Raw genomic sequence first — 24,331 nt, forward strand, 5'->3', positions numbered from 1 at the left:
AAGTGCAGGGACACGTCCTCGTCGCCTGCCAGTGAGTGGATGTTGTCCGCCTGTCAAAAAAGGAACAATTATAAATATCTTCATCCGTTAGTAACATACAAGAGATGACAAAACAATACAAGATATACGTACCACAAACTGAATGAGAGAGGCCTTCGTCGGTCCGTACTTCTCTGTCCCTGGAAAAGCCCTGAACGGGGCTAGGCCGTCCCTCTGTTGAACAACGGAGAAGTGACTGAGCTGCTCGTCGCGCCACGTCACGCCACACCCACATCACTAGCCCCAACAGTAGCACCCGCGCAAGGCAGGCCCATCATGAGTGAGATGTCCTCGAGCGTGGGTGGCATCTCGCTGCACGGGAGGTGAAACGTGTGCATCTCGGGACGCCACTTGTCGACAAGGGCCGCGAGTAGGACCTGGTCGTAGCTGAATTGTGTGGTGGCCTCCGAGCCCCCAACCAACGCATCTACCTCCACCAGGAGACACAACGAAAGTAGCCTTGCAGTACACAACCTGCAAAATATCAAAGCTAGCGACGAATACAGAAAACAAGCCATGTACAACATGAAATTGAGATTGTACAAACCTCGGGATCCAGCGCGCGTCAAGCCTCATGAGCTCCTCCGGCACACGAGATCGTAGTACTAGGAGCTCCTCAACCTACACCACGATGCAGTACGAACGGTGCCTAAGGTCGAGTTAAGGGTCAAGTAGCTCCAGCTGCGTCATACCTACTTATTGCACAAGTTATTTACAGTTTTATAAGGAACCAAACACAGAGTAATATGTAAACGTCCAACATATAACATAACATGATTAATTGTTCAACACGTACACAAATATGTTAACGAATACCAACTTAACACATTACAACCTCAAACATATTGGCAGTCTCAGTATCACAATAGTAAAGTACAATGTTTTGCACATGAATATCTATCACAACACGAATTACAACATATAACTCGACAAAGCCGATGGTCGATGACCGCAAGGACATCTCCCATCTGTAGCTGAGCCAGAAGGACCTACTTCCGTGGGGTAACACTTAGGACACTAATGGTGTATTTCTTGTAATGGATATCCTAGATCTAACCTATAACCTATGCCAAAGCGTAGCACTAATAGCTATCCTACCGGGTATTAAAAAACAGAGAAAACAAACATACCTCTTTATTTCGGCAGGACTTCGCCGTAAATTATCTCCTCCCCTCCCCTCCCCTCTCTATCTCTCCTCCCTCTCTTGGCTGAGTTCGAAGGAAATGGGGCGCTGACGTCGGCAGGTGAGACCTTTTGGGCACTATTCGGGCGAGATCTTTTGGGTGGGCTTACGGGCGTCGCAGCAACAAAGAACTCACCCGTTCAGGATTTCGTCCGATAAACAGGTGATGATAGCCTATTTCTACTATTTCTTGAAACGGATGTGCAGTCTTGTAAATATTAAAAATATGTATATAAAAATTTTCAACGAAACAGAACGTAGGATCAACGAGCATATGTGAGTAGTAGGCCCAGATCCGTATCGCAGCTGCGCGCGCCCCAGCCCCAGTGCATCCAGGGATTGCAACGCCAACGAAGGCCCATAATATAAGCTTGGTTGATACGGCTCAAATTTAACGGCCCACCACTAGTGTGACAGAACGGTTCTCAACCACGATCAGGCTAAGATTTAGGCAGCCCAATTCTACAATTCGGGGGCCAGCGCAGGTACGTGGCGATGATTTTTTTTATTTTTACCTTTCGATAATAAAAATTATAAAAATAGACAATAGTTTAAAAAATTACAGAACTAAACTATTGTCAACCTTTCCAGAAGACAACAGGTTAAAAAAACATAACATTATAATGCTCTCAAAATTCAAAACACTACAAAAATAATCATGAAAAATTCTGAAAAAAAATCTGATATAAAAGATACTATAATCTAAGTCTCCAAAACTTTTGAACTTAAAAGTTACTTGTACAATGAAAAACAAAAAAGATAGATTTTAGATTCTGTGAGACTCTATATGATAAAATTTATTTTTTCCTCATTGTCTATATCATATTTTTGTCTAATTTTTTAGACCTGGATCATAGTATCCTTTGTACCACTAATTTTTTATAATTTTTATGATAATTTTAATAGTGTTTTGAATTTTGAGTGCAATAGAATAAATTATTTTTTATTTTTAAACACTCTGTAATTTTTTCAAACGGTGCATATCTTTATCTTTTTTATTTAAGAAATATAAAAATAAAAAAGGTCCGCGGCGATCAGGCTATGCCCAGCCGGGCCCAGCCCCGCTTCCCGACTCTTCCAGGAAGGACCCGACCTCGGACTGAGCGGCTCCGCCTGTCGGCGTGCGCGCGCCGCGTGCGTGCCTGCGCTCTCTCGTCGTCTCTAGAAGATGCACCTCGGCACCTCGCCTTTCCCCCTTCTTCTACCTCCTCGCACCCCCTTCTCTCCACTCCGCCTCCACCCGGATAACGCGCACACTGCCTGTGTCGTTCTCTTTTCCGAAGAAGCGTCAGCAAGCACCGCCCGACGAGACCCCGTCCCGTCTCCGCTGCCTGGTCGAGTAAGAATCTCCGCACTCCACACTTGACTACTCTGATCCGTGCTTTGATTAGTTTGAGCGATGCTAGTAGCTTGCTATTCCATGTTAATTAGTGCTGCATGTCCGCATTGGGCACCGCAAGTTTCCTTGCTAGCCTGCTAAATGCGTGTGTGTACTCTACTTGTATGCGGACCTCGCGGTAGCATAGATCGTATGATCGTGGAAGTGTGGCTGTGGCTGTATGTGTGCTGATGTAGTGATGTGAGCACTTGGGTTTACCTAAGCTTTTGCACTGAACCTGGAATGGGAAAGGGGAAGCGGAACAAGGCACAAAATGGCAGAGGTCATGTGCATGGTTGATGGAACTGGTGGTCTTGGACCCCTAAGTTTGATTTCCTTTATCCCTTTTTTTTTCAGATGAAGCCTCCTTCCATTGTTGCAGGGAATTCAGCGTATTTGGACCCCCTAAGTTTGGTTTCACTTTGATTTATATCGCCTATCTGAACTTTTCATGACAGACATCACTATTAGATTCGCTACTGCCAGAAGAATTACTTGGCTCAACTCGGGTGTTAGTTGTTTGCCACAAAAGTTAGCCTGAAGTTCTGGAACTTTGGATCTTTGGAAAAAAAGAAGTTCTGGAATTGAGTTGGGTTAGTCTGTCTGTGTTGTCTGACTCTGTCTTTTGGTGTAAGCGTCTTCTATGGAGATATGGTCGTATTGTCGTTGTGGTGTTTTAGTGTCGGTTTTTCTCTCTAGAACCGTGCATCTGTTAAGGTTTTTGGGTCCGATTTTTCTTATAAATTAGGTTAGCTCTCTTCTTTTTAATATATGCTCAGCTCGAGCTCTAGCTCGCTGTTTTCGTTTCAAAAGAAAAAAAAATCGTATTAGCCATGTCATCAACTGTCTCGATGCTGTAGCATTAGCATTCAGATATTACTCCTACTGGCTTCCGTATCTTCCTAGTTACACGTTGTGGTCCAATACGATAGGCCCTTGAATTCTGTATCTGTTATGTTAATATAATAATACTTAAAATGATCCTTTTTTACGTTCTCGTTTTCTTTTAAAATGGTCCTTTTTACGTTCTAGTTTTCTTTTTCTGAAGATGTTAAAAGTTAGAGGAAAATGGTAGTCGCTTCCTATTCCAATCCTGGTACTAGTTTTTTCAAACCTTAAACTACCTTTTCTTTTAAAATACAAGTCTGATCGCAATGTATAATTGATGCTATATTGCCTTGTAGGATGACTGAACAATTCTATACCGTGGCATCCGATAGTGAAACCACCGGGGAAGATAAATCTCAACAATCATTTCCTGATGTTTCTATTGGCATTGACATTGGGACTTCCAAGTGCAGCGTTGCAGTTTGGAATGGCCACCAAGTTGAGCTCTTGAAAAATACCCGCAACCAGAAAGGGATGAGGTCATATGTCATGTTCAAAGATGACACTCTTTCAGCAGGAGTTACTGGAGGAGCAACCCAGGAAAATGCACATGAGGAAAGAGATGTTTTATCAGGAAGTGCCATATTCAACATGAAACGCCTGATTGGAAGAATGGACACGGATGAAGTGGTTCAAGCTAGCAAGGCCCTCCCTTTTCTTGTGCAGACATTGGGTATCGGTGTGAGGCCATTTATTGCAGCATTGGTGAACAACATGTGGCGATCTACTACTCCTGAAGAAGTTCTTGCCATCTTTCTGCTTGAATTGAAGGCCTTGGCAGAGATGCATCTTAAACATCCAGTGAGGAATGCTGTGCTTACCATTCCAGTTGCATTCAGTCGGTTTCAACAGACAAGGATTGAGAGAGCCTGTGCAATGGCCGGGCTGCATGTGTTGAGGTTGATGCCAGAACCTACTGCTGTCGCACTTTTGTACGCTCAGCAGCAGCAACAGCTTATGCATGACAATATGGGAAGCGGTGTTGAGAAAATTGCCCTGATATTTAACATGGGTGCTGGGTATTGTGATGCAGCTGTGGCTGCCACTGCTGGAGGTGTTTCTCAAATAAGAGCGTTATCAGGATGCTCTGTTGGTGGAGAGGACATCCTTCAGAACATAATGCGCCACCTTCTTCCTAATTTTGATAGTTTATATGCTGGTCAGACAATGGATCGAATCAAGTCGTTGGGTTTACTGCGGATTGCAACTCAGGATGCAATTCACAAACTGGCTAGCCAGGATACTGTGGAGATTAAAGTAGATTTGGGGGATGGCCAGAAGGTGTCAAAAGTTCTAGACCATTCAGAGTTTGAACAAGTTAATCGGGTAATTTTTGAGAAGTGCGAAAAGATCATCAACCAGTGCTTGGTTGATGCAAAGTTAGCACCAGAAGACATAAATGATGTCATATTGGCTGGAGGGTGCTCCAGGATCCCCAGAATCAGAAGCCTTGTCCTGGGCTTATGCATGAAGGAAGTCTCTTACAAGAGCATCGATGCTCTAGAAGCTGCTGTTTCAGGTGCTGCATTGGAAGGAGCCATTGCTTCAGGAGTGACTGACCCTTCAGGGAGCCTGGATCTCCTGACAATTCAGGCAACTCCTATGAACCTGGGTATCCGCGCCGATGGAGATAACTTTGCAGCAATCATTCCCAGGAACACGACAGTTCCAGCGAGAAGGGACATGCTATTTACAACGACACACGACAGTCAGACCGAAGCCCTCGTTACTGTGTACGAAGGTGAAGGAGAACGTGCCGAAGAGAACCATCTGTTAGGATACTTCAAGATCACCGGTATTCCACCAGCACCTAAGGGAACCGTTGAAATCAGTGTATGCATGGACATCGATGCCGCCAACGTCCTCAGGGTGTTCGCAGGGGTTGTCAAGCCTCAAGGCCCAGTCGTTCCGCCGTTCATCGAGGTGAGGATGCCGACACTAGACGATGGCCATGGCTGGTGTGGACAGGCTCTCGCTAAGATGTATGGCAGTACGCTGGACCTAGCTGTGCTCCCTAAGAAGCTGCAGCCATGAGACACTTTATCGTAGCCTGTATCCTCTAGTGAGTAGTAGTGCGTACGTTGTGGTTGCTGTGTTTAGTGTTCACTCCATGCCATGGTCCCCGTCCTTGTTTGACTGTTTAGGGTGCTGAGCACGCTGCATGTCAATGTCAAGTGTCATCCTTGTATGATAGTGTCCACAATTATGCGTTACTCCTACATGTAGAATGAATTGTTATCGAGTGCTTTGAGAAACCTGTAGTGAGTATAAGATGTGCATATAGTATGATATGCATACTCAAATACTGACTCCGGCTGGTAGATCATCCTTCGAACTGACTGCGTAGTGGTGCTTGATAGAGGATATAATTCACGCGTAATCGTTGATTGATTAACTCAAGGTGTTGTGTTACAATATATATATAGCCTGGGCTAGGATATCGTCTCATGATTTATAGAAATAAATGATCAGAGAGATATCCGCCCAGGCGTATATGCGTGAAGGACGTAGCTATGCAAGGCAAGTTGATTCAGTCATGCAAGGAAAGCTAGCACTGGTCAGGCGTGAATCAGGGGCTTGCATGCAGAGCCATGCAAGGCAGGTCCTGTATCGGTAAGGAGAATTATGAGATTGCTTGCTAACACCCCCCCCCCCTCGGGAGTCAGAGTGTTGGCCCGACAGACGTTCAGGCTGGATCGAAACTCCGTGAAGACCGACGTCGGCAATCCTTTGGTGAAGATATCGGCAAACTGGGATGTGGTCGGTACATGAAGGGCCCGTACATCCCCAACAACAACCCGCTCGCGGACGAAATGAAGATCGATCTCGACGTGCTTAGTGCGTTGGTGCTGAACGGGGTTCGTTAAGAGGTACACGGCGCTGACGTTGTCACAGTAGACAAGTGTCGCTCGAGGCAGGGGACTGTGGAGCTCCTTGAGAAGTTGCCGCAACCAGGTGGCCTCAGCCACGCCATTGGCCATGGCCCGATATTCGACCTCCGCGCTGGATCTGGAGACAGTTGGCTGGCGCTTGGAAGACCAGGAGATGAGATTGGCGCCCAGGAAAACAGCGTAGCCCGATGTGGACTTCCGCGTGTCCGGGCAGCCAGCCCAGTCGACGTCGGAGTAGACTACAAGCTCTGACGGCGCAGAACATTGTAGGAGTAGACCATGGTCAACAGTGCCGCGGAGATAGCGTAGGATGCGCTTAACGGCAGAGAGGTGATGCTCTCGAGGGTCATGCATATAAAGGCACGCCTGCTGAATGGCATAGGAGATGTCAGGCCGGGTCAAAGTTAAGTACTGGAGTGCCCCAGCTAAACTGCGATAGTGAGTGGGATCACTAAATGGAGAGCCAACGGAACCAGACATCTTCGACTGAGTGTCCGCAGGGGTGCTGCAAGGTTTGCAGTCCGTCATGCCTGCGCGCTCCAGAATGTCCAGTGCATACTGCTTCTGAGAGAGGAAGAGTCCAGTAGGGTAGCGTTGAACCGAAATTCCCAGAAAATGATTGAGCTCACCGAGGTCTTTCATTGAGAATTCCCGCTGAAGAGCAAAGATAGTCTGCCGCGGTAAGTCTGGAGAGGAGGCAGTCAAAACAATGTCATCCGCATGAAGCAACAGGTAGGCTGTCTTGGATCCACGATGCCAGATAAAAAGAGAGGTGTCGGACTTGGCCTCCACAAAGCCAAGACTGAGCAAGTAGGTAGCGAACCTATTGTACCATGCACGTGGTGCCTGTTTGAGACCATATAGTGACTTGTTGAGGCGGCAGACCCAATCAGGATGGGAGGTATCAACAAAACCACTCGGCTGGGAGCAGTAAACGGTCTCAGACAAAGTGCCGTGCAGAAAAGCATTCTTGACATCAAGCTGATGAACGGGCCATGCTTGGGAGAGGGCAAGTGAGAGCATGGTCCGGACTATTGCAGGCTTCACCACAGGACTGAATGTCTCGTCATAATCAATGCCAGGCCATTGAGTGAAACCACGGAGAACCCACCAGGCCTTGTAACGGTCAAGGGTGCCGTCGGCATGAAGTTTGTGACGATAAATCCATTTCCCCGTCACAAGGTTGACTCCAGGAGGACGAGGGACAAGATCCCAAGTGCGATTGGCCTGAAGAGCCTCAAACTCATCAGTCATAGCAGCACGCCAATGCGCATTGGCGAGTGCATCGCGGTATGTCTTCGGAATTGGTGACAGAGCATCCGCGTGAAGGTTGAGTGGATCGGAGGGTACGCGGAAGCCGTCCTTCCCACGGGTGACCATGCGGTGTGCATTGGTAACGGGGGGAACAGTGGCCACCGTGCGTGGACCAGTACGGGTGGCAACAATCTGTGGCACAGAGGTAGCCGTACGAATGTCCTCGGTGGCCGCAGAAGAAGTGATGACTAGATCCGTGCACGATGCGTCGGTCGGCGGGCTTGGCGCTGTAGGGGACGCCGGGGGCAGAGCAGCTGTCGTGGCCGTGTGTGGCGCAGCAGGTGGCGTGGCCGCACGTGGCATGCAGGCTGTCATTGGCACCGCCCGGGGTGCAGCAGTAGCTGCAGTGGCCACGTGTGGCATGCAGGTCGGGGTGTCCATGGCCGCACATGGCGTGCAGACCAGGGTGTCCAGCGCCGCCCGGGGCGCAGCGTAGGACGGTGTGGCTGCACGTGGCGTTCGTGCTGTGGCATCCAGCGTCGCCCGGGGTGCAGCAGAGGCCGACGTTGCCACACGTGGCGTGTAGGCCAGAGTATCCAGCGCCGCTTGGGGCGCAGCAGAGGCCGGCGTGGCCGCTCGGGACATGCAGGCTGCCGGGGCGTCCAGCACCGCCCGAGGCACAACAGAGGCCGGGATTGCCGCACGTGGCATGCAGCCCGAAGCATCCAACGTCGTTTGGGGCGCAGTAGAGGCCGTCGGGCCCGCTCGTGGCGCAGGAACTTGTCGGAGACCTACAGGAGGTGAGTGAGGTGGGCCAAGAGGCATCGACCTGTACTCAAAGTGTGTTAGGAACTCAAAATTATCAGAATGCATTGTTTGGTTGTGGGAGAAGGGAAACACCGACTCGTCAAAAGTGACATGTCGAGATATAATGACCCGATTAGAAGAGAGGTCAAGACACTGCTAACCCTTATGCTCAGAGGAATAGCCCAAGAAGATGTAGAGGGTGGAGCGATGAGCGAGTTTGTGGGGTGCGGTGGCCGACATATTGGGGTAGCATGCACAACCAAAAATGCGTATGTGGATGTATGAGGGATGTGTCCCGTGAAGCGCAAAATAAGGAGTACCCAGATCAAGGGTTTTAGTGGGCAGCCGGTTGAGCAGATAGGTGGCGGTGTGAAGGCCCTCAACCCAGTATGAGGGAGGGAGGGAAGCTTGGAATAGGAGAGAACGTACAATGTTGTTGATGGAGCGAAGGATACGCTCAGCCTTGCCGTTTTGCTGAGAGGTGTAGGGGCAGGACATGCGCATGGTGACACCATGGGTGAGGAAGAAAGTGCGAGCGGAGGAGTTGTCGAACTCGCGTCCGTTATCACATTAGACACTTTTTATCGTGCATTTGAACTGAGTTGCCACATAAGAGAAAAAGTTAGCTATAGTGGAAAAGGTGTCAGATTTGAGACGCAGAGGAAACGTCCAAACAAAATGCGAGCAATCATCAAGAATGACCAAATAGCATTTGTAACCGGACACAGTCGGGATGGGAGAGGTCCACAGATCACAGTGAATAAGATCAAAATTCTTGATGGCCCGAGAAGACGAAGTAGCAAACGGTAAACGAATGTGGCGACCAAGTTGACATGCATGACAAATAGTATTACAACTATTTTTATTATAGGAGATGGCGCATGCGCTGGCGAGTCAAGAGAGCACCTCCTGCCCGGGATGTCCGAGGCGGCGATGCCAAAGGGTGGAGGTGACGTCGGAGAGGAAGGCACTCGGTGACTGGCGCGATGCTGGGAGGTGCAAGGACTAAAGGGGCCCGGAACTATTGCACCTGACGATCACGTTCCTGGAACAAAGATCCTTCACAGAGAGGCCAAAAGGGGCAAACTAGACGGAACAATTATTGTTAGTGGTAAACTAGCGAACAGAAATGAGTGATTTAATAATGATAGGAGCGACCAAAACATCATTAAGATAAAAGGGACCGGGCAAGATTGTATGACCAGTAGAGGTGATAGGTAGAGTAGACCCATTGCCAACAATGATGGACGAAGGATAAGTGGAACATGGAGGGCGGAACAAGGAGATGTCACCGGTGTTGGGTGTCATGTGTGAGGAAGCACTAGAGTCCATCACCCACTCAGTGGTGGCGGGAGGGGGATTGAGGGACACCGTGCTGAAGGCGTTGGCAAGCGACTGCTGGTCCCAGGAGCCCCCAGACCATGGTGTCCATGGTGACGGCGGTGTTGGCTGTACTGGGGGCTGGGCGCCTGGCGCTGGTGATGGGAGCCCAGGCTGCAGCAGAGGCAAAGGGTAGCCAGGAAGGCCGGGGGCAGCGAGTAGAGCTTGCTGTTGTTGCTGCACGCCAGCTGACGTGGGCGGTCGGGCACAAGGCTGGGAGCCTCCAGAAGTTGACGGAGGATCAGGCCACATTTGGATGGTGCCGGTCCAGGGGTTGTAGAACGAAGGCCACGTAGTGGAAGACCCAGTGTTGGTGTTGGGGGTCTTGCCACTGCCATTGCCACGGCGACGACGGCGGTCGAAGCCCGACTGCCTGGCGGTGCATGTGGGGGCGCGGGCCGAGGGCGCCCACTTAGGCGCAGAGGAGCCGCCTGCTCCTGGGGCAGCGTAGGGCGCCGTGGTGACCAGGGCGGTGGAGGAGGTGGAGGAGGTGGACATCATCGTCAACTCTTCGAGGAGCAAGTCAGCGCGCACGTCACCAAACGTCGGGAACGGGCGCTGCTGCTTGAAGTGAGGAGACATGTACGTAAATCTGTCGTTGAGCCCGCGCAAGACATTCAGGACCAGGGTGCGGTCAGGAATGTACTCGCTGAGGTCGGCAAGTGCGTCTGCCATGCTTTTCATCTTGCGGCAGTAATCGGAGACGATGAGGTCACCTTGCATAAAATTACGAAACTCGGCATCAAGGTGAAGGGCGCGAGTTTCACGGTTGCCGAGGAATTGCTACTCGATGCCGATCCAGGCAGTGCGCGCAGTGTTGCCACGGATGCGCACGACCTCCATGAGCTTGAGGGAGACGATGCCGTAAATCCATGACAGCACGACGCAATCCATCCGGTGCCAGGCGGGGACGTCGGGAAAGGCGGCGTCGGAGGTCACATGGTCGACGAGCGAGTACCGGCCGAGGGTGAGGAGGACAAGATCGCGCCATTTATTGTAGTGCGGTGACAAGAGGTCAAGAACGACAGGGACCAGGGCCCTGATGTTCTGGACGCCAGTTTCCTGGGCATGGAGGTTGGCAACGGCGGCGGCCTCGTGGTACTGGGCGGTGTCGTCGTCGTTGGTCGATGCAGTGGTGCGCTCTTGCCCGAAGGAGGCACGTTCGCACACCGCGGCGGCCGTGCGCTCCAGGGCGGCGGCAGCGTCGTGCTCGTGTTCGAGAGCGGCAGCGGCAGCGCGTACCGGTGCCTGGGCATCGGACGCGGCCCTGGCAGCAGCGTCGGCGGCGTTGGCGAGGGTGCTGCGTTCGCGATCCCGTTCGACGGCAGCCTCCCGTTCACGATCTCGGACGGCCGCGGTGTCTCGTTCTATGGCAGCGACCGCTTCAGCCTCACGCTGCTGGATGGCCGCGTGCTTGCGCGCGAGGGCGACCGCACGTTCGGCATCAACAGCAGCATCAGAGGCGGGTGGGGTGGCCATGAACAGCAGTGCACTGATCGTGCCGGCGGTGTAGAGATGAGGTACGGCGCCTAGAATGGAGTTAGCGGAAGCAGGAGGTCACAGGATGTGAGATCTCGTGATACCATGATAGAGGATATAATTCACGCGTAATCGTTGATTGATTAACTCAAGGTGTTGTGTTACAATATATATAGCCTGGGCCAGGATATCATCTCATGATTTATAGGAACAAACGATAAGAAAGATATCCGTCCAGGCGTATATGCGTGAAGGACGTAGCTATGCAAGGCAAGTTGACTCAGCTATGCAAGGAAAGCTAGCACTGGCTAGGCGTGAATCAGGGGCTTGCATGCAGAGCCATGTAAGGCAGATCCTGTATCGGCAAGGAGGAGAATCCGGAGATTGCTTGCTAACAGTGCTCAGTTCCTGAGCAGGAGTGTTTGCCTATGTCACTTGTATCATCGTGCCATATTTTGTGGCAGGTATTGTAATGGCATATTTGAGGTCTGTTTGGTAGAGTTTTTAGAGTAGTTTTTTTATTGGAATCGGATAGGGCTTTACCAAACAGCAGTTTTAAGCTTTTAGTTTTTTAAGTGAAATTCGTGGGAGTGATTATTTGAAATAAACTAGAAACTGGGGAGCTGAAAAAAAATTAGTTTTCTTTGATTTACTTCTCGTACAGAATTACTTACTCTATATATTTTATTTTAGAGAATCACTAGATACTTATTTTTAGTTATAAAATCATTTTCTTTAAGAAATCATTTCTTGTAGAGAATTTAGATTAGGGAATTTTAGTGCGCTGTTATGTCCTTGCTCTGTTTCTATCTTTTCACGGAACACTAGAGGGTCGTATCCTGGTAAGTTAACAAACGGCAAATAACTAAACGGTAAGTTAACAAACGTCAAATAACTTAACGTGGCATCGAAGTTGAGGATGGATTTTGCAATGGGATTAAACTTTTGGATGCTAAACACAACTATTTTATTTGTGGGAGTATTTGTATTTTTTTTTTTAAATCCAAGCTTAAGGGACATCCTCATTTGGCGGGCCAATGGCTCTGCCAACTTGCACGACACTGTGGGACGGTGTTACCGTGTTAGACATGCAACATGGGCTAATAGAGTGGATCAAACTTGGAATTTTTTTATTTTTATATTTTCTAATTTAAAATATTAAATAAATAGATTTTTTTAAAAAAATTAAAAGATAGACGTCTACCACTCTCTTATTAGACTGGTAGGCTTTTACCGTCCTCTGCGCCTTTTCGAAGAACGGTTAGTCCAGTCGGATAAACAGTATTCGTTGAAATTACTGTTTACAGCCCATTAGAGTTATGATCAGTTCGCTGTGGCCCATTTTACTTCAGCCCAAGCAACACTAGCAGAATCCATGCTGACAGCCCGCTGCACGAAAGCAAGTTTGCAACTTGCCATCTTGTTCGCCGAATTATTTTTTTATTTTTATATTTCTTAAATAAAAAATTATAAAAATAAGTGTTTTTTTAAAAAATCGCACGCTTAGACTCCTGTCGCTCATTAGAAGAGTGGCATGTTAAAAAATAAAAAAAAGTTACGTTCCACTACTTCAAAATTTAAAACACTATCGAAATAGTTATACAAATTTATGAAAACATTTGGTGGTACGAAGGATACTACGATCTAGCACACTAAAAAAATTCAAACAAAATATGATCTGTACAATGAAAAAAAAACAAATTTCATTGTATAGAGTCAAATTTGTTTTTTGTTTCTCATTGTAAGGTAATTGTTTGAGTTTAAAATATTTGGAGAACTAAATTATAGCATCCTCTACGTCATACATTTTTTAAAAAATTTCATGATTATTTTGATAGTGTTTTGAATTTAAAAAGTATTAGAATACTATATTTTTATTTTTATTTACCTGTCACCTGTTAGAACGACAACAACAACAGACACCTATTTTTATAAATTTTTAATTTAAAAAATATAAAAATAAAAAGTTCTTTGTTCGTTTGTGTAGCTTTCGGTCCCCTTTTTCAAAGGCCCAGCTAGGAAACAGCCCGATTTGCTGTTTCCATTCGCACCCAGTATTGGATCGGTGCCTGAGACACGGGTGGATCTATTTTATAAGTAGAGGGTGCATAAGATATTGAGTAATTTTTTGTTTTACAGTGATCCATCATATATATACTAAGTCTATATGACACTTTGTAGTCTAATAAATGAGATACTAGAATCTCTAGTCTAATAAATAAGATCTCCAATTATTTTTATCAGAGTTCGCCGGTGGCATGAGGAGATCCAAGTCGTCCGCATGCGCCGTGCTCATCCATACCGGTGTCTTCTATATCAGGGACAATCGTCAATCGGCCTCAACCTCAAGCCGTGAGATCTGCTCGATTGCCTTACGGAATGACGCAACGCTCCTTGACGGCGAGAGATGTAATGGCACGCGGCTTGGAGTTTCCAAAAACGTTGTCCTATGTTTCTATCCCCTTCCCGCTCATCAGGTCCTGTCTATGGTATGCTCAGATGCCATTTACCTGGGCGACAGGAGAGCCAATATGGCTGAATGCCTCTCCCTATCTTGCTGTCCGAACATTCTTAACATCCAAGCAGATGCTGTAGGTGGCCGGCATGTACGTTCCATGTTCTCTGCCGGTCATGCAACGCTCAGATCCGAGGTGACGTGTAACGGCTGCGACATTGCAATGGCCCGACACGGGCTAAATTAAACGTGCATGTCAGGATCCTGGGCTAAATTAAACGTGCAAGCCCTGATCAGTGATCACTGCTGGTTGGGAGTAGATGCCACTTTCCAGTCTCCTATTATCGTTGACACGGAGCGTGAATCACCTGACCTGCTAGCTTCTAGCTAGAGTAGTTGCATATCCTTTTTGACAATTCCCTGCCAAAAAAAAAAGATACCCCATCTCTGTTGACAATTAGACGCCGTAACAACCAGAACCAAACCAGTAGAGGATTGGCAGTCGCGTTCGCTTTGCTGCTCACGCTTGCCTCGTCCCAGAATTCAACACCTCCGTTCTCCTACTGCTCATCAGATACAATTCGTCGGTGAACTTTTTACGCAATTCACAAATCATCGCCTGCGCGTACAGGTGTGCGGTAGATACGAATTCGAATTTACCAGGTCTGTAACCAGCTGAAATATACGTACGTGTCGAGAGAGAGAGAGAGAGAGAGAGAGAGAGAGAGAGAGAGAGAGAGAGAGAGAGAGAGAGAGAGAGAGAGAGAGAGAGAGAGAGAGAGAGAGGAATGGCGCATTTACGTTACCAACCCGTTAGAGTCAAAGGACTGGACGCGCCCGCGGCCCGGGCAGCAGTTTGCGACCTGCCTGATCGTGACCGGCCGTTTGTTGCCGCACTCGGAAACTTGAACGCAGATATCGTTACGAAATTCCTCACGGAAAACGGTACGTGTTGCTCATACCGTCATACGTGATACTGATGCGTGGACTGTTCTGGTATATTTTACTCTACAGGAAGCAACATGGCCTGATCCACAGTGGGGCGGAGGAGGGGGTCAAGCCTCTCTACGGTGGGCTCATCACGGAATCTCTCCGAACCTCTTCTTCAATTTTAGGGCACGTAAGAGGAAGCAAAGAAAAAGAGTAGGATTAAGAACAAGAAAGAGTACTATAAGAAGGGTTCGAAAATTCATTGAAAACCGGTCGATATCATGAAAACCGATCAATTCGGTTCGCACCGAATTCCGAATTTGACCATTTTCGAATTTAAATTAAAAAATAAAAAATCACAAAAAAAAGTATAAAAAATACTAGAGACAATTCTAAGGCTTTATGTGATTTTTTTCAAAAGTAATGTCCTTTGCATCATATTTCATAGAGAGAAAGTTTGGGGGAAAAAAGAAAAATCATGCTTTAAAAAGTGTGCAGCTCATTTAGTAGGGTTCATATTAAGGAAAATATTAACATGGAAACACATATTTTTGTGTATAAGGTGTACTTAAGATGTTCTATAAAATTAATTTCACTTTATTTAGAGTTTTATTGATTTCTCCATGATTTTTTACAAAGTTCACAAGCATAAAGTAAACATGTTAATAAGCATCACTGTAATTAATATTTTCATATCTACTATTATTTTTCTTATATAAATCATAGTATAAGTAAACTAATAAAAGTGGTTTCACTAATTTTGAAGGTGTGATAGGTTAGTTATGAATCAATCTATTTGCAACATATTTACACAATCATGCATGTTACAATAACTATTTCATGAGTAAGTATTTTAAAAGACATAGGGTCAAGTAAGAAGACTAATAAAATTGGTTTCATGATTTTTAGATTAGCAATGAATTAACAATGCATTTAATAAGGTTTGGCAAATATATTTTCTCACAGAAAATATTCAACTTTTTTATGATTTTAAATACTTTGATCACGTAGATCATATTATAAGGAAACCAACAAAATTTATTTCATTTAATTTGAAGCTTAGATAAAAGTTATCGATTTTACAAGGTTGAGCTATTTTTACGGTTTTTCTTAAATTTTACTGAAATTTGATAAAACCAAATGGTTTTTGATGAAATTTGAGTGGTTTTTGAATGAAATTTGAGCAGTTTTTTTACCACAAATGAAATGTTAAAAATACGGTCAAATACTGACGAAATTGAGCGATTAATCGGTGAAATCATCCGGTTACTAAATGCCCAGTTCGATCAGTTTTTACCGTGGCCAAACCAGTTTGATCAAATGAATTCAACCGAATTTTCCAAAAATCACGAATTCAGAGACATCTGTATTTCAGGGTTCAAATGAATTTTTGAATCCTGCCCATAAGTGGTCTGGATCAGCCATGGGAAGCAAGAATCTACGCACGTTTTTTATCCGCTTTTACAGTGAGTGTCCTCACGCGTGGCAATTCTTAGTGCGCCCAGGTGTCGGTGTCACACGCCAGCGAGCGAAATTTGGCAGAATATTTTGCTGGAGCGCGTACGTCTTTTCCAGGGTGTGGGTTCAGATGGCGGGCGCGGCTGAACACCCGAGCCTCCACGCTCTAGCTCGCGCGCCCAGGCCCAGCACCGCCGGGGAAGAAGCAGCTCGCGTCCTGCGATTCCCAGGCGCCGGCGATTTTGATTCTCTTTTTAGCGTGTAAACGCGCGGCACAAATAATTTGTTGTGACGTCGCGGCCGCATGATCACAGGGCAGGTTTTGGTTTTTGAATGGTCAAGTGATAAGATTTGTTGACTGTATGGTACGAATTAACATCACCGAAACAAAACGTGCAAAAACAATCTCTTGGGACGCCGGATGGAAGAACGAAGCAAATTGAACTTTGTATTGTTCAGCAAACTGGAGCGTGACTGGTTGTTACTACACATGCTTGCACGGCTGTGTTCCTTTCTGATTCTGCGTTAAGCATGTCTAATGCTTTCTTTTCCAAGACCAGCTGCAGCAGCTGCTATTCTTTTTGTTATATATGAGGGGTGATATTAAAAAAAACATTAATCAGCATGTGCCTAGAAGTTAAATAGTATATATGCCATATGAAGTTAAATAGTATATATGCCATATCTTATATGATCATATACTATCTTGACAGAATCATAGATTAATCCACAAGCAAAACCTCGACTAGCACCACTTGGCTGGGCGTGAAAAGTGGCTAGTTTCCCGTTATAAAATAGGCACATGCTCCCACTCAATTTCTTGTTTTTAATGAATTTCAGTGGTCTTCATCCTTTTTGGTGAAGTTGCAAAAGTCCTATCACTAATATGCCCCGCTCAATGTTTGAATTGGGTCTACCCCTGAAAACATGTATTCTCGACTATACATGCAGATTATGACATGTCTACTACTTCAGCCAACCTCGAGTCGACTTATTTTGCAGTATACTTCAAACTTAGGTTATAAATTACTTTTTATATATTAAGTTTGGATATTTAAAAATAATACGGATAGATTTATCATAAAAAATATTTTTATAATGATATATTTTTTCTATATTTTATAAATATATTACAATAAAAAGTTATAGTCAAAATTATATTTGTAACCATGTCGATACCAAAACAACACTTATTTAGATTGTAGGAAGTAATTTTCAAGTGAACCCATTCCCACGTGAGGTATAATTTTCCTTGATCACAAGGTCCACCGTTCACATGAATCGATCGAGCAGCAGTACTAGTCCAGTTGCTGCGCCGTAGCACAATGGTCTCAGTAGCCGCTCCAAGTTTCAGAGATCAGGATGTATTAGGGGCTGACGAGTGGGTCCATGATAATTCGTCAAAAAGGGCGGCGCCATATCCAATTTTCCAAACTACTGCTCTCCAGTTTTCCAATAAAGGAACTGAGAGCTCAGAAGGGCTTGGAACGGATAAGCAGAAAAAAAAAAGGTCGAAAAGTCGCCGGGCTTATGCATATAGACTTGCAGCAGCATGGCTTTTGGATCGAGAATCTCGGCTGGCCCGTGGACCGCTGAGCTGTCGTTGACCGGCCACAGCCCGCCAGTCAAGGCCGGCCAGCGAGCCGGACTCCGGTGGACCTACAGGACGAGGAATAACTTCATGATTTGTCCTTCAAAAATTAATCATTTAATTATAATACTACTCATATTAATAAAATATAGATTTATCTGAGTCAGAGTGTTAAGTGAAACCACCTCTTGACGGTGATTAAAAAAATCGAGTCCCTGCGGTGACGTGGCGTCATCAGGTCGGTCGGATGCGTTTGAAATTTCTCCGGGAAGCGGGCTTCCCTCTCTATATAAACCGAGAGAGACTGGGAGGGAGCCTTGTCCGTCTCCTGCTCCGGCCTCCGAGTGGTTGTGTGGACACAAACACCTGCTACTACTTCCGTCGCTGCACTGCGACGAGGGCACCAGGGAGTGCTTCAGGGAGCAAAGATGACGGGTGGAGGGCTCTCGGTCTCGGCGCCGTCCGGCGTGGAGTTCGAGGCGAAGATCACGCCGATCGTGGTCATCTCCTGCATCATGGCGGCCACCGGCGGGCTCATGTTCGGCTACGACGTCGGCGTCTCAGGTACGGCAAACGCAAGCTCCTGGTCCGTTCCCCATGTCTATAGGTCGTCTCCTTGCTAGGCTGCTATCTCCAGAGAATCAAAAGGAACTCCTCTTCCATGGAGAAAAGATTGATATGTCGATCCCGCCGTTTACCAACAATATATGCACTCTTCGAGGAGGATTTTAATTTAGATATGGTACCGACGAAGCATCGTTTTTTGCACGCATGATCAATGGAGTTTTTATCATGGCTCTTAATAGGGCGGGCCCATTAACACCAGATTCGAAAAGCTTCCCATTTTGTCTGACCGCCAATTTGAATATTTTTGTAAGTTTGTTACTCAAAATTAGAGGTATAAATCTGTGAGGGTCCCATCATCATTTTACTTTTATTTTCGTATCGTCTTAGAGAAAAAAAAATATCGTGCTGTGAGCTAGCCAACTGCTTTGACAGGCTGGTAAGTTAACGCATGTGCAAAGCTACGGAGCACGCATGATGAGCCGCAGCTTTCTTTCCAAATTTTGTGTGGTCATGTGGTCATTTTCTCTAGGTCGATAAATTGTTGCTAAAATGAAAAACTTACCAAAAAGAGATTCACCACTCGTGTGTGAACTACTTAGTGCATGTTACAACAATTTCGTTTCCTTTCTCCAGATACACCGCAAATAAAAGCTTAAGCAAAAAGAGATATCACGGCTCCCTACTAGTAGTTTTCTTTTATCATCAACTTAATACCAAAGTTTTCGATGCAAATTGAAGTCTTTTTATTATTAAATGTACAATTTCGATGAGATTATTTGGTGCAACCGACGGTTTATACATACACAAAACACATGCCCCAAGATGTGCGCACATGCACACAAGAACTGATGAGAATTATGTGGGAATTATATATATCCATGCATGGTGTTTCCAAAATTAATTTGTGTAAGAGGACAAACGGTTGTACTAGATATATATCATGCAAAACATCCAAACCTCAGTGAAACAAAACACAAACGTAATATACATGCATTTTTTATCCCCCTAAAAATATTTTGCTGCTACCTTAGTCAGACACTTGAACCAACGCTTTGATAGCACGTTTTCACGAGCTCTGAGGAATATTGCACGTACCAGCAACCATCACAAGCTATCTTGGAAAATAAAGTTTTAATACCTGTACAACAGTGGAAGTACTGGACTTTCCATGGACACTAATTCAGCAACGAACTGTTGCATCACTGGGGCGAACTTGGAAAAAGAATTGACCAGTCTCGTGTTAAAAATGTGGGGATTTTTTTTTTGTAGGCGGCGTGACGTCGATGGATGATTTCTTGGGCAAGTTCTTCCCTGCGGTGCTGCGGAAGAAGCAGGAGGACAAGGAGAGCAACTACTGCAAGTACGACAACCAGGGCCTGCAGCTGTTCACGTCGTCGCTCTACCTCGCCGGCCTCACGGCCACCTTCTTCGCCTCCTACACCACCCGCCGCCTCGGCCGCCGTCTCACCATGCTCATCGCCGGCTGCTTCTTCATCGTCGGGGTCATCTTCAACGGCACCGCGCAGAACCTCGCCATGCTCATCGTCGGAAGGATCCTGCTCGGCTGCGGCGTCGGCTTCGCCAACCAGGTAAACAATAATAATCCATCTAGCATATATGCATGCACGGACATACTCTTCTTTCTTTCTTTCTTTCTTTACCCGTTTCCTCGCAGCAACGTGTGATGCGATTGATGAAACACTCTAGTAAAAAAGTACGTATCGGGTACCAGGAATATATTTCTAGTCAAACCAGTGGCTCGTTTCAGAATTCGTAGCACGCACGAGACCTTATTTTTCAGCATCCATGAGCAGGACGTGTGCGTACTACGTATACTATATTATCCACCGTCCTTGGCTAACAAAGCATCTTTGGGGGTCTTAAAATTGTACACGTCTAGTTTCTGTACGTATGAGGCCCTTCCAAATTAGCTAGTACTCTGGGGTCAAGTCAAATGCGTAGAAAATCATGTACGCACATACTAGTATACTACTACTCCAGATGGACACCTGGGCATTGGTGACGGTGCCGAGCCTCGTGCATGCGTGACTTGTGTTACGCTGGCGCCTTCCATTGACAGCATCGTGCGATAACCTTTTTAAGTTTCAAGATTCCCGGGCTAGCAATTTAGAATCACTGAAATTTTCGACCAAATAAGAAGGTGATAGGTGTTCGTCGATTCTAATTTCTAACATGTGATAACATTTGGTTTTTACTTGCACTATTCACTGTAGTTTGCCGGTGGCTGCTACCTGCTCTTTAGCTGTCCCAGTTGTGATCGACATCGTGATTTGTCGTAAGCTAACCGGTGACTTAAGCTGTTAAGCATCTAGCAGCTAGCAGTAGGCGGCGTTGTGCACGCATAGGCCACACGGGTCGCGAGTCGAGGTGTTCTGAGGAGAAAGACTTGAGAGCCCCGGTTTTAACCTGTAGCCCTGCAGGAAGCTGCTCGGCTGCTGGGATCGATGCTTGACCTGGACGAGAAGTTCATTTGGACTCTTCTCTTCTGGTCTTGTTATTCTCGGTTCACTGCACTGAAGACGTGCATGTTTCGGCTGTCTCTGCGCTGCAGTCAGAACAAGCAGAGATACTGAAGGTTCTGTCTAGTTTTTTTTTTTTTTAAAAAAAAATCAGTCATGAGAATATCGATGTGTGAGTAGAGTAGCCGAGCAGGGAGCTTAATTGCACGGGGTTAAAATGTTGGCAAAAGCGTAGAAAGATACAGATATGGGATTAGGGATTACACCTACCGCTGCATCGCCAATCATGCGTATGCAGCATGCTCCAAGCCAATATATGCGACATCCAATTTTGTGAGCAGGCATGACTAGGCCAGAGTTCATGTGATCGGTTTATTCAGATCCTTTTAGGGCGAAAAAGGAGTTTGATGGAGACCTAGGATCAGCAAAAAAAAAAAAAAAAAAAAAGGATCGGCAAAGCCGTCGTGACCTAAGAGAACAAAACATTTTGTGTTCCTCTGAGTAGGTGTAGTGACATGTTACCACATGCTTAGGTTCAACACTTCAACTGCCAAGGCCGCAAATATACGCTCAATTTATGCACGGGTACACCAACCGCTCAGCCTCGGACATTCTTTTCAGTCTCTTGGAGACGTTCAGGAAATGGGCTTACCAGAAATATTTGGGACTTAAAATAGCGGGCATGGAAAATTATACTAAATGAATAGTTGGTGCTTTCCATTGAATGATCACAAGTGGAGCATATGGTTTCATTCCTTCCTGGAATTTAATAGGGGAAACCCCAACTTGATGAAATGCAGGGTGTGGCATCCAAAGCTAAAGAAAAAAAAAAAAGATGATACTGTCATTTACCGCTTTCAAATTTTTAACTCGCTTGTAATCTAAGAATGAAAATGAACCTACTTACATTTCGAGATGTAATTATTTCTCCGAAGCCGTCAAAATTAGTCTTCTGATGCATAACATAGCGTCGTTTGATCCATGCAGGCCGTTCCTCTGTTCCTTTCGGAGATCGCGCCGACGAGGATCCGCGGCGGGCTCAACATCCTGTTCCAGCTCAACGTCACCATCGGCATCCTCTTCGCCAACCTCATCAACTACGGCACCTCCAAGTACGTCCCAGCACGCATGCGGTGTACCACTACCGATACGTACGTGCGTGGCCGGCACTAATCGATCGAACTGAACCGCATGCATCTATGCAGGATCCACCCGTGGGGTTGGCGGCTGTCGCTGTCCCTCGCCGGCATCCCGGCCGTGCTGCTCACCCTGGGCGCGCTCTTCGTGGTGGACACGCCCAACAGCCTCATCGAGCGCGGCCACCTGGAGGAAGGCAAGGCCGTGCTCAAGAAGATCCGCGGCACCGACAACGTGGAGCCCGAGTTCAACGAGATCGTAGAGGCCAGCCGCATCGCGCAGGAGGTGAAGCACCCCTTCCGCAACCTCCTCCGCCGCCGCAACCGCCCACAGCTCGTCATCGCCGTCCTCCTCCAGGTACCCACTTGTCGTCATTGTTGATCACTACCATGCACGTACCAGCGCACCAACAAGCTAGCACGGTTATTAACATGTACGCAATGTGACGCAAATATGGGATGCTGCAGATCTTCCAGCAGTTCACGGGAATCAACGCGATCATGTTCTACGCGCCAGTGCTGTTCAACACGCTGGGGTTCAAGAACGACGCGTCCCTCTACTCGGCGGTGATCACGGGCGCAGTGAACGTGCTATCGACGCTGGTGTCAGTGTACTCGGTGGACCGTGTTGGCCGGCGGATGCTGCTGCTGGAGGCCGGCGTGCAGATGTTCCTGGCGCAGGTGGCCATCGCGGTGGTGCTAGGCATCAAGGTCACCGACCGCTCCAACGACCTCGGCCACGGCTGGGCCATCATGGTCGTCGTCATGGTCTGCACCTTCGTCTCCTCCTTCGCCTGGTCCTGGGGTCCCCTCGGCTGGCTCATCCCCAGCGAGACCTTCCCTCTCGAGACGCGGTCCGCGGGGCAGAGCGTCACCGTGTGCGTGAACCTGCTCTTCACCTTCGTCATCGCGCAGGCGTTCCTCTCCATGCTCTGCCACCTCAAGTACGCTATCTTCGTCTTCTTCTCCGCCTGGGTCCTAGTCATGTCGCTCTTCGTGCTCTTCTTCCTGCCGGAGACCAAGAACGTGCCCATTGAGGAGATGACCGAGAGGGTGTGGAAGCAGCACTGGTTCTGGAAGCGGTTCATGGACGACGACAACCACCACATCGTCAACGGCAAGATCACCGCCAGCAATGGCGCCTCCGTATAATTCTTGATATTGCTTATCAAAGTTACCTCGATCGGCAAATCTTTAGTTGGTAACACAGAGAGAGATGTTGATACTTCAGACTTCAGATGCGTGTTCAACTGCTGACAATGTACTAAGGGAGAGAGTACGGTTTATGTATCTGCGATGACAAACAGCAGTTAGTGATGTAACCTTGGTGTTCTACAAGAGGCGAGCATTTCGGAGTCCGTCTCTCTAATTCGTATCCGTTATGAATTGTAATAGTATCTGTTACCAAAGCCAAGTTTGTCTAAATGGTAGTTTCTACCATGTCTGATCATGGAAACCTATCTAGTACTCGTACCTTGTAAAACATATGTTATGAAATTACGAATGTAGCTTTACTATTCGCCATCGGCCTCAACTTTAGTTCATCACAGTTGTAACATGTTCATGTACCATATTCTCCAGCACTGCTTTGTAAGTGCCTAAAGCATCCATTGAGCTTCGACAGATTAAGTAACACCAGCGCGGCGCCGATCTCACGTGCACCAGCAGCGGGATTGCTTGCAGCTTCCCGTGGACACGCTCACCAGCTCACGGCTGGTACGTGCGAGGTGCACTAGCCGTGGCCCAAAAAGACCGACAAGGGTGAAGCGGCCTATCCGAAGGTGGTGACGTGCCCAGCGGGCACGTGCAGCATCCCGGTGGTAAGATGCCACAGTAGCATCGTCATCTTTTACTGTTTTTTTAAGGGTGGATAGGATTTTACCATCCTCTCATAGGTGGGTAGGACATGCCTCCTCGTATTCTTCTTTAACGTCCTATGACAGAGCGGGTAGTTTCTTGTCATCCTCACAGGGGACTGTGGTAAAATTTATTTTTTTAATTTAATTTTTGTATACGTCAATTTGAAAAATAGTGTATATTCATTTGGTGAAAAATGTTCGTTATCGATATTTTAGAAATTTTGGATCAAAATGGCATCACAAAGTAGTTACTTTTTGGAAATTTTAGATCGATATAAATTTGTCGATATTTGTTTATTTATTTGATGTAAATTGTTTGAGAATATTTGTCCTTTCTTAGTGTATCGGGGCCAGTCGCCTTAGCGCGACAGGCACTCTCCTGCTTCTTTACTCTCTCTGCGTTTTTTGCCATAATTCCTCTTGCTATTGCTCGTACTCCCAGTGTGTGCACGCTTCCCTCCTCCACCGGATGCTCATGTTGACCCACCATTTTTGGTCTTGATTTTGCTCCATATCGAGCTATTCGATGAAGTCACTGATAGTTGGAGGAGACTAG

General features: G+C 46.8%; 2 protein-coding genes across 2 annotated transcripts; both read left to right on the forward strand.

Moving 5' to 3' along the window:
- The first annotated feature begins 2,325 nt into the window (after window positions 1-2,325).
- Window positions 2,326-5,791, forward strand: LOC133916631 (heat shock 70 kDa protein 8). The gene is made up of 2 exons (XM_062360384.1): window positions 2,326-2,561; window positions 3,785-5,791. The coding sequence occupies exon 2, from the start codon at window positions 3,786-3,788 to the stop codon at window positions 5,520-5,522; it is 1,737 nt and encodes a 578-aa protein (XP_062216368.1). The 5' UTR covers window positions 2,326-2,561; window position 3,785; the 3' UTR covers window positions 5,523-5,791.
- Window positions 5,792-18,058: 12,267 nt separating this feature from the next.
- Window positions 18,059-23,435, forward strand: LOC133916632 (sugar transport protein MST4). Its single transcript, XM_062360385.1, has 5 exons — window positions 18,059-18,297; window positions 19,570-19,889; window positions 21,768-21,892; window positions 21,986-22,274; window positions 22,385-23,435. The coding sequence occupies exons 1-5, from the start codon at window positions 18,162-18,164 to the stop codon at window positions 23,066-23,068; spliced, it is 1,554 nt and encodes a 517-aa protein (XP_062216369.1). The 5' UTR covers window positions 18,059-18,161; the 3' UTR covers window positions 23,069-23,435.
- The last annotated feature ends 896 nt before the right edge of the window (window positions 23,436-24,331 follow it).

The sequence above is a fragment of the Phragmites australis genome, chromosome 4, assembly GCF_958298935.1.
Source record: "Phragmites australis chromosome 4, lpPhrAust1.1, whole genome shotgun sequence".
Lineage (NCBI taxonomy): Eukaryota > Viridiplantae > Streptophyta > Magnoliopsida > Poales > Poaceae > Phragmites > Phragmites australis.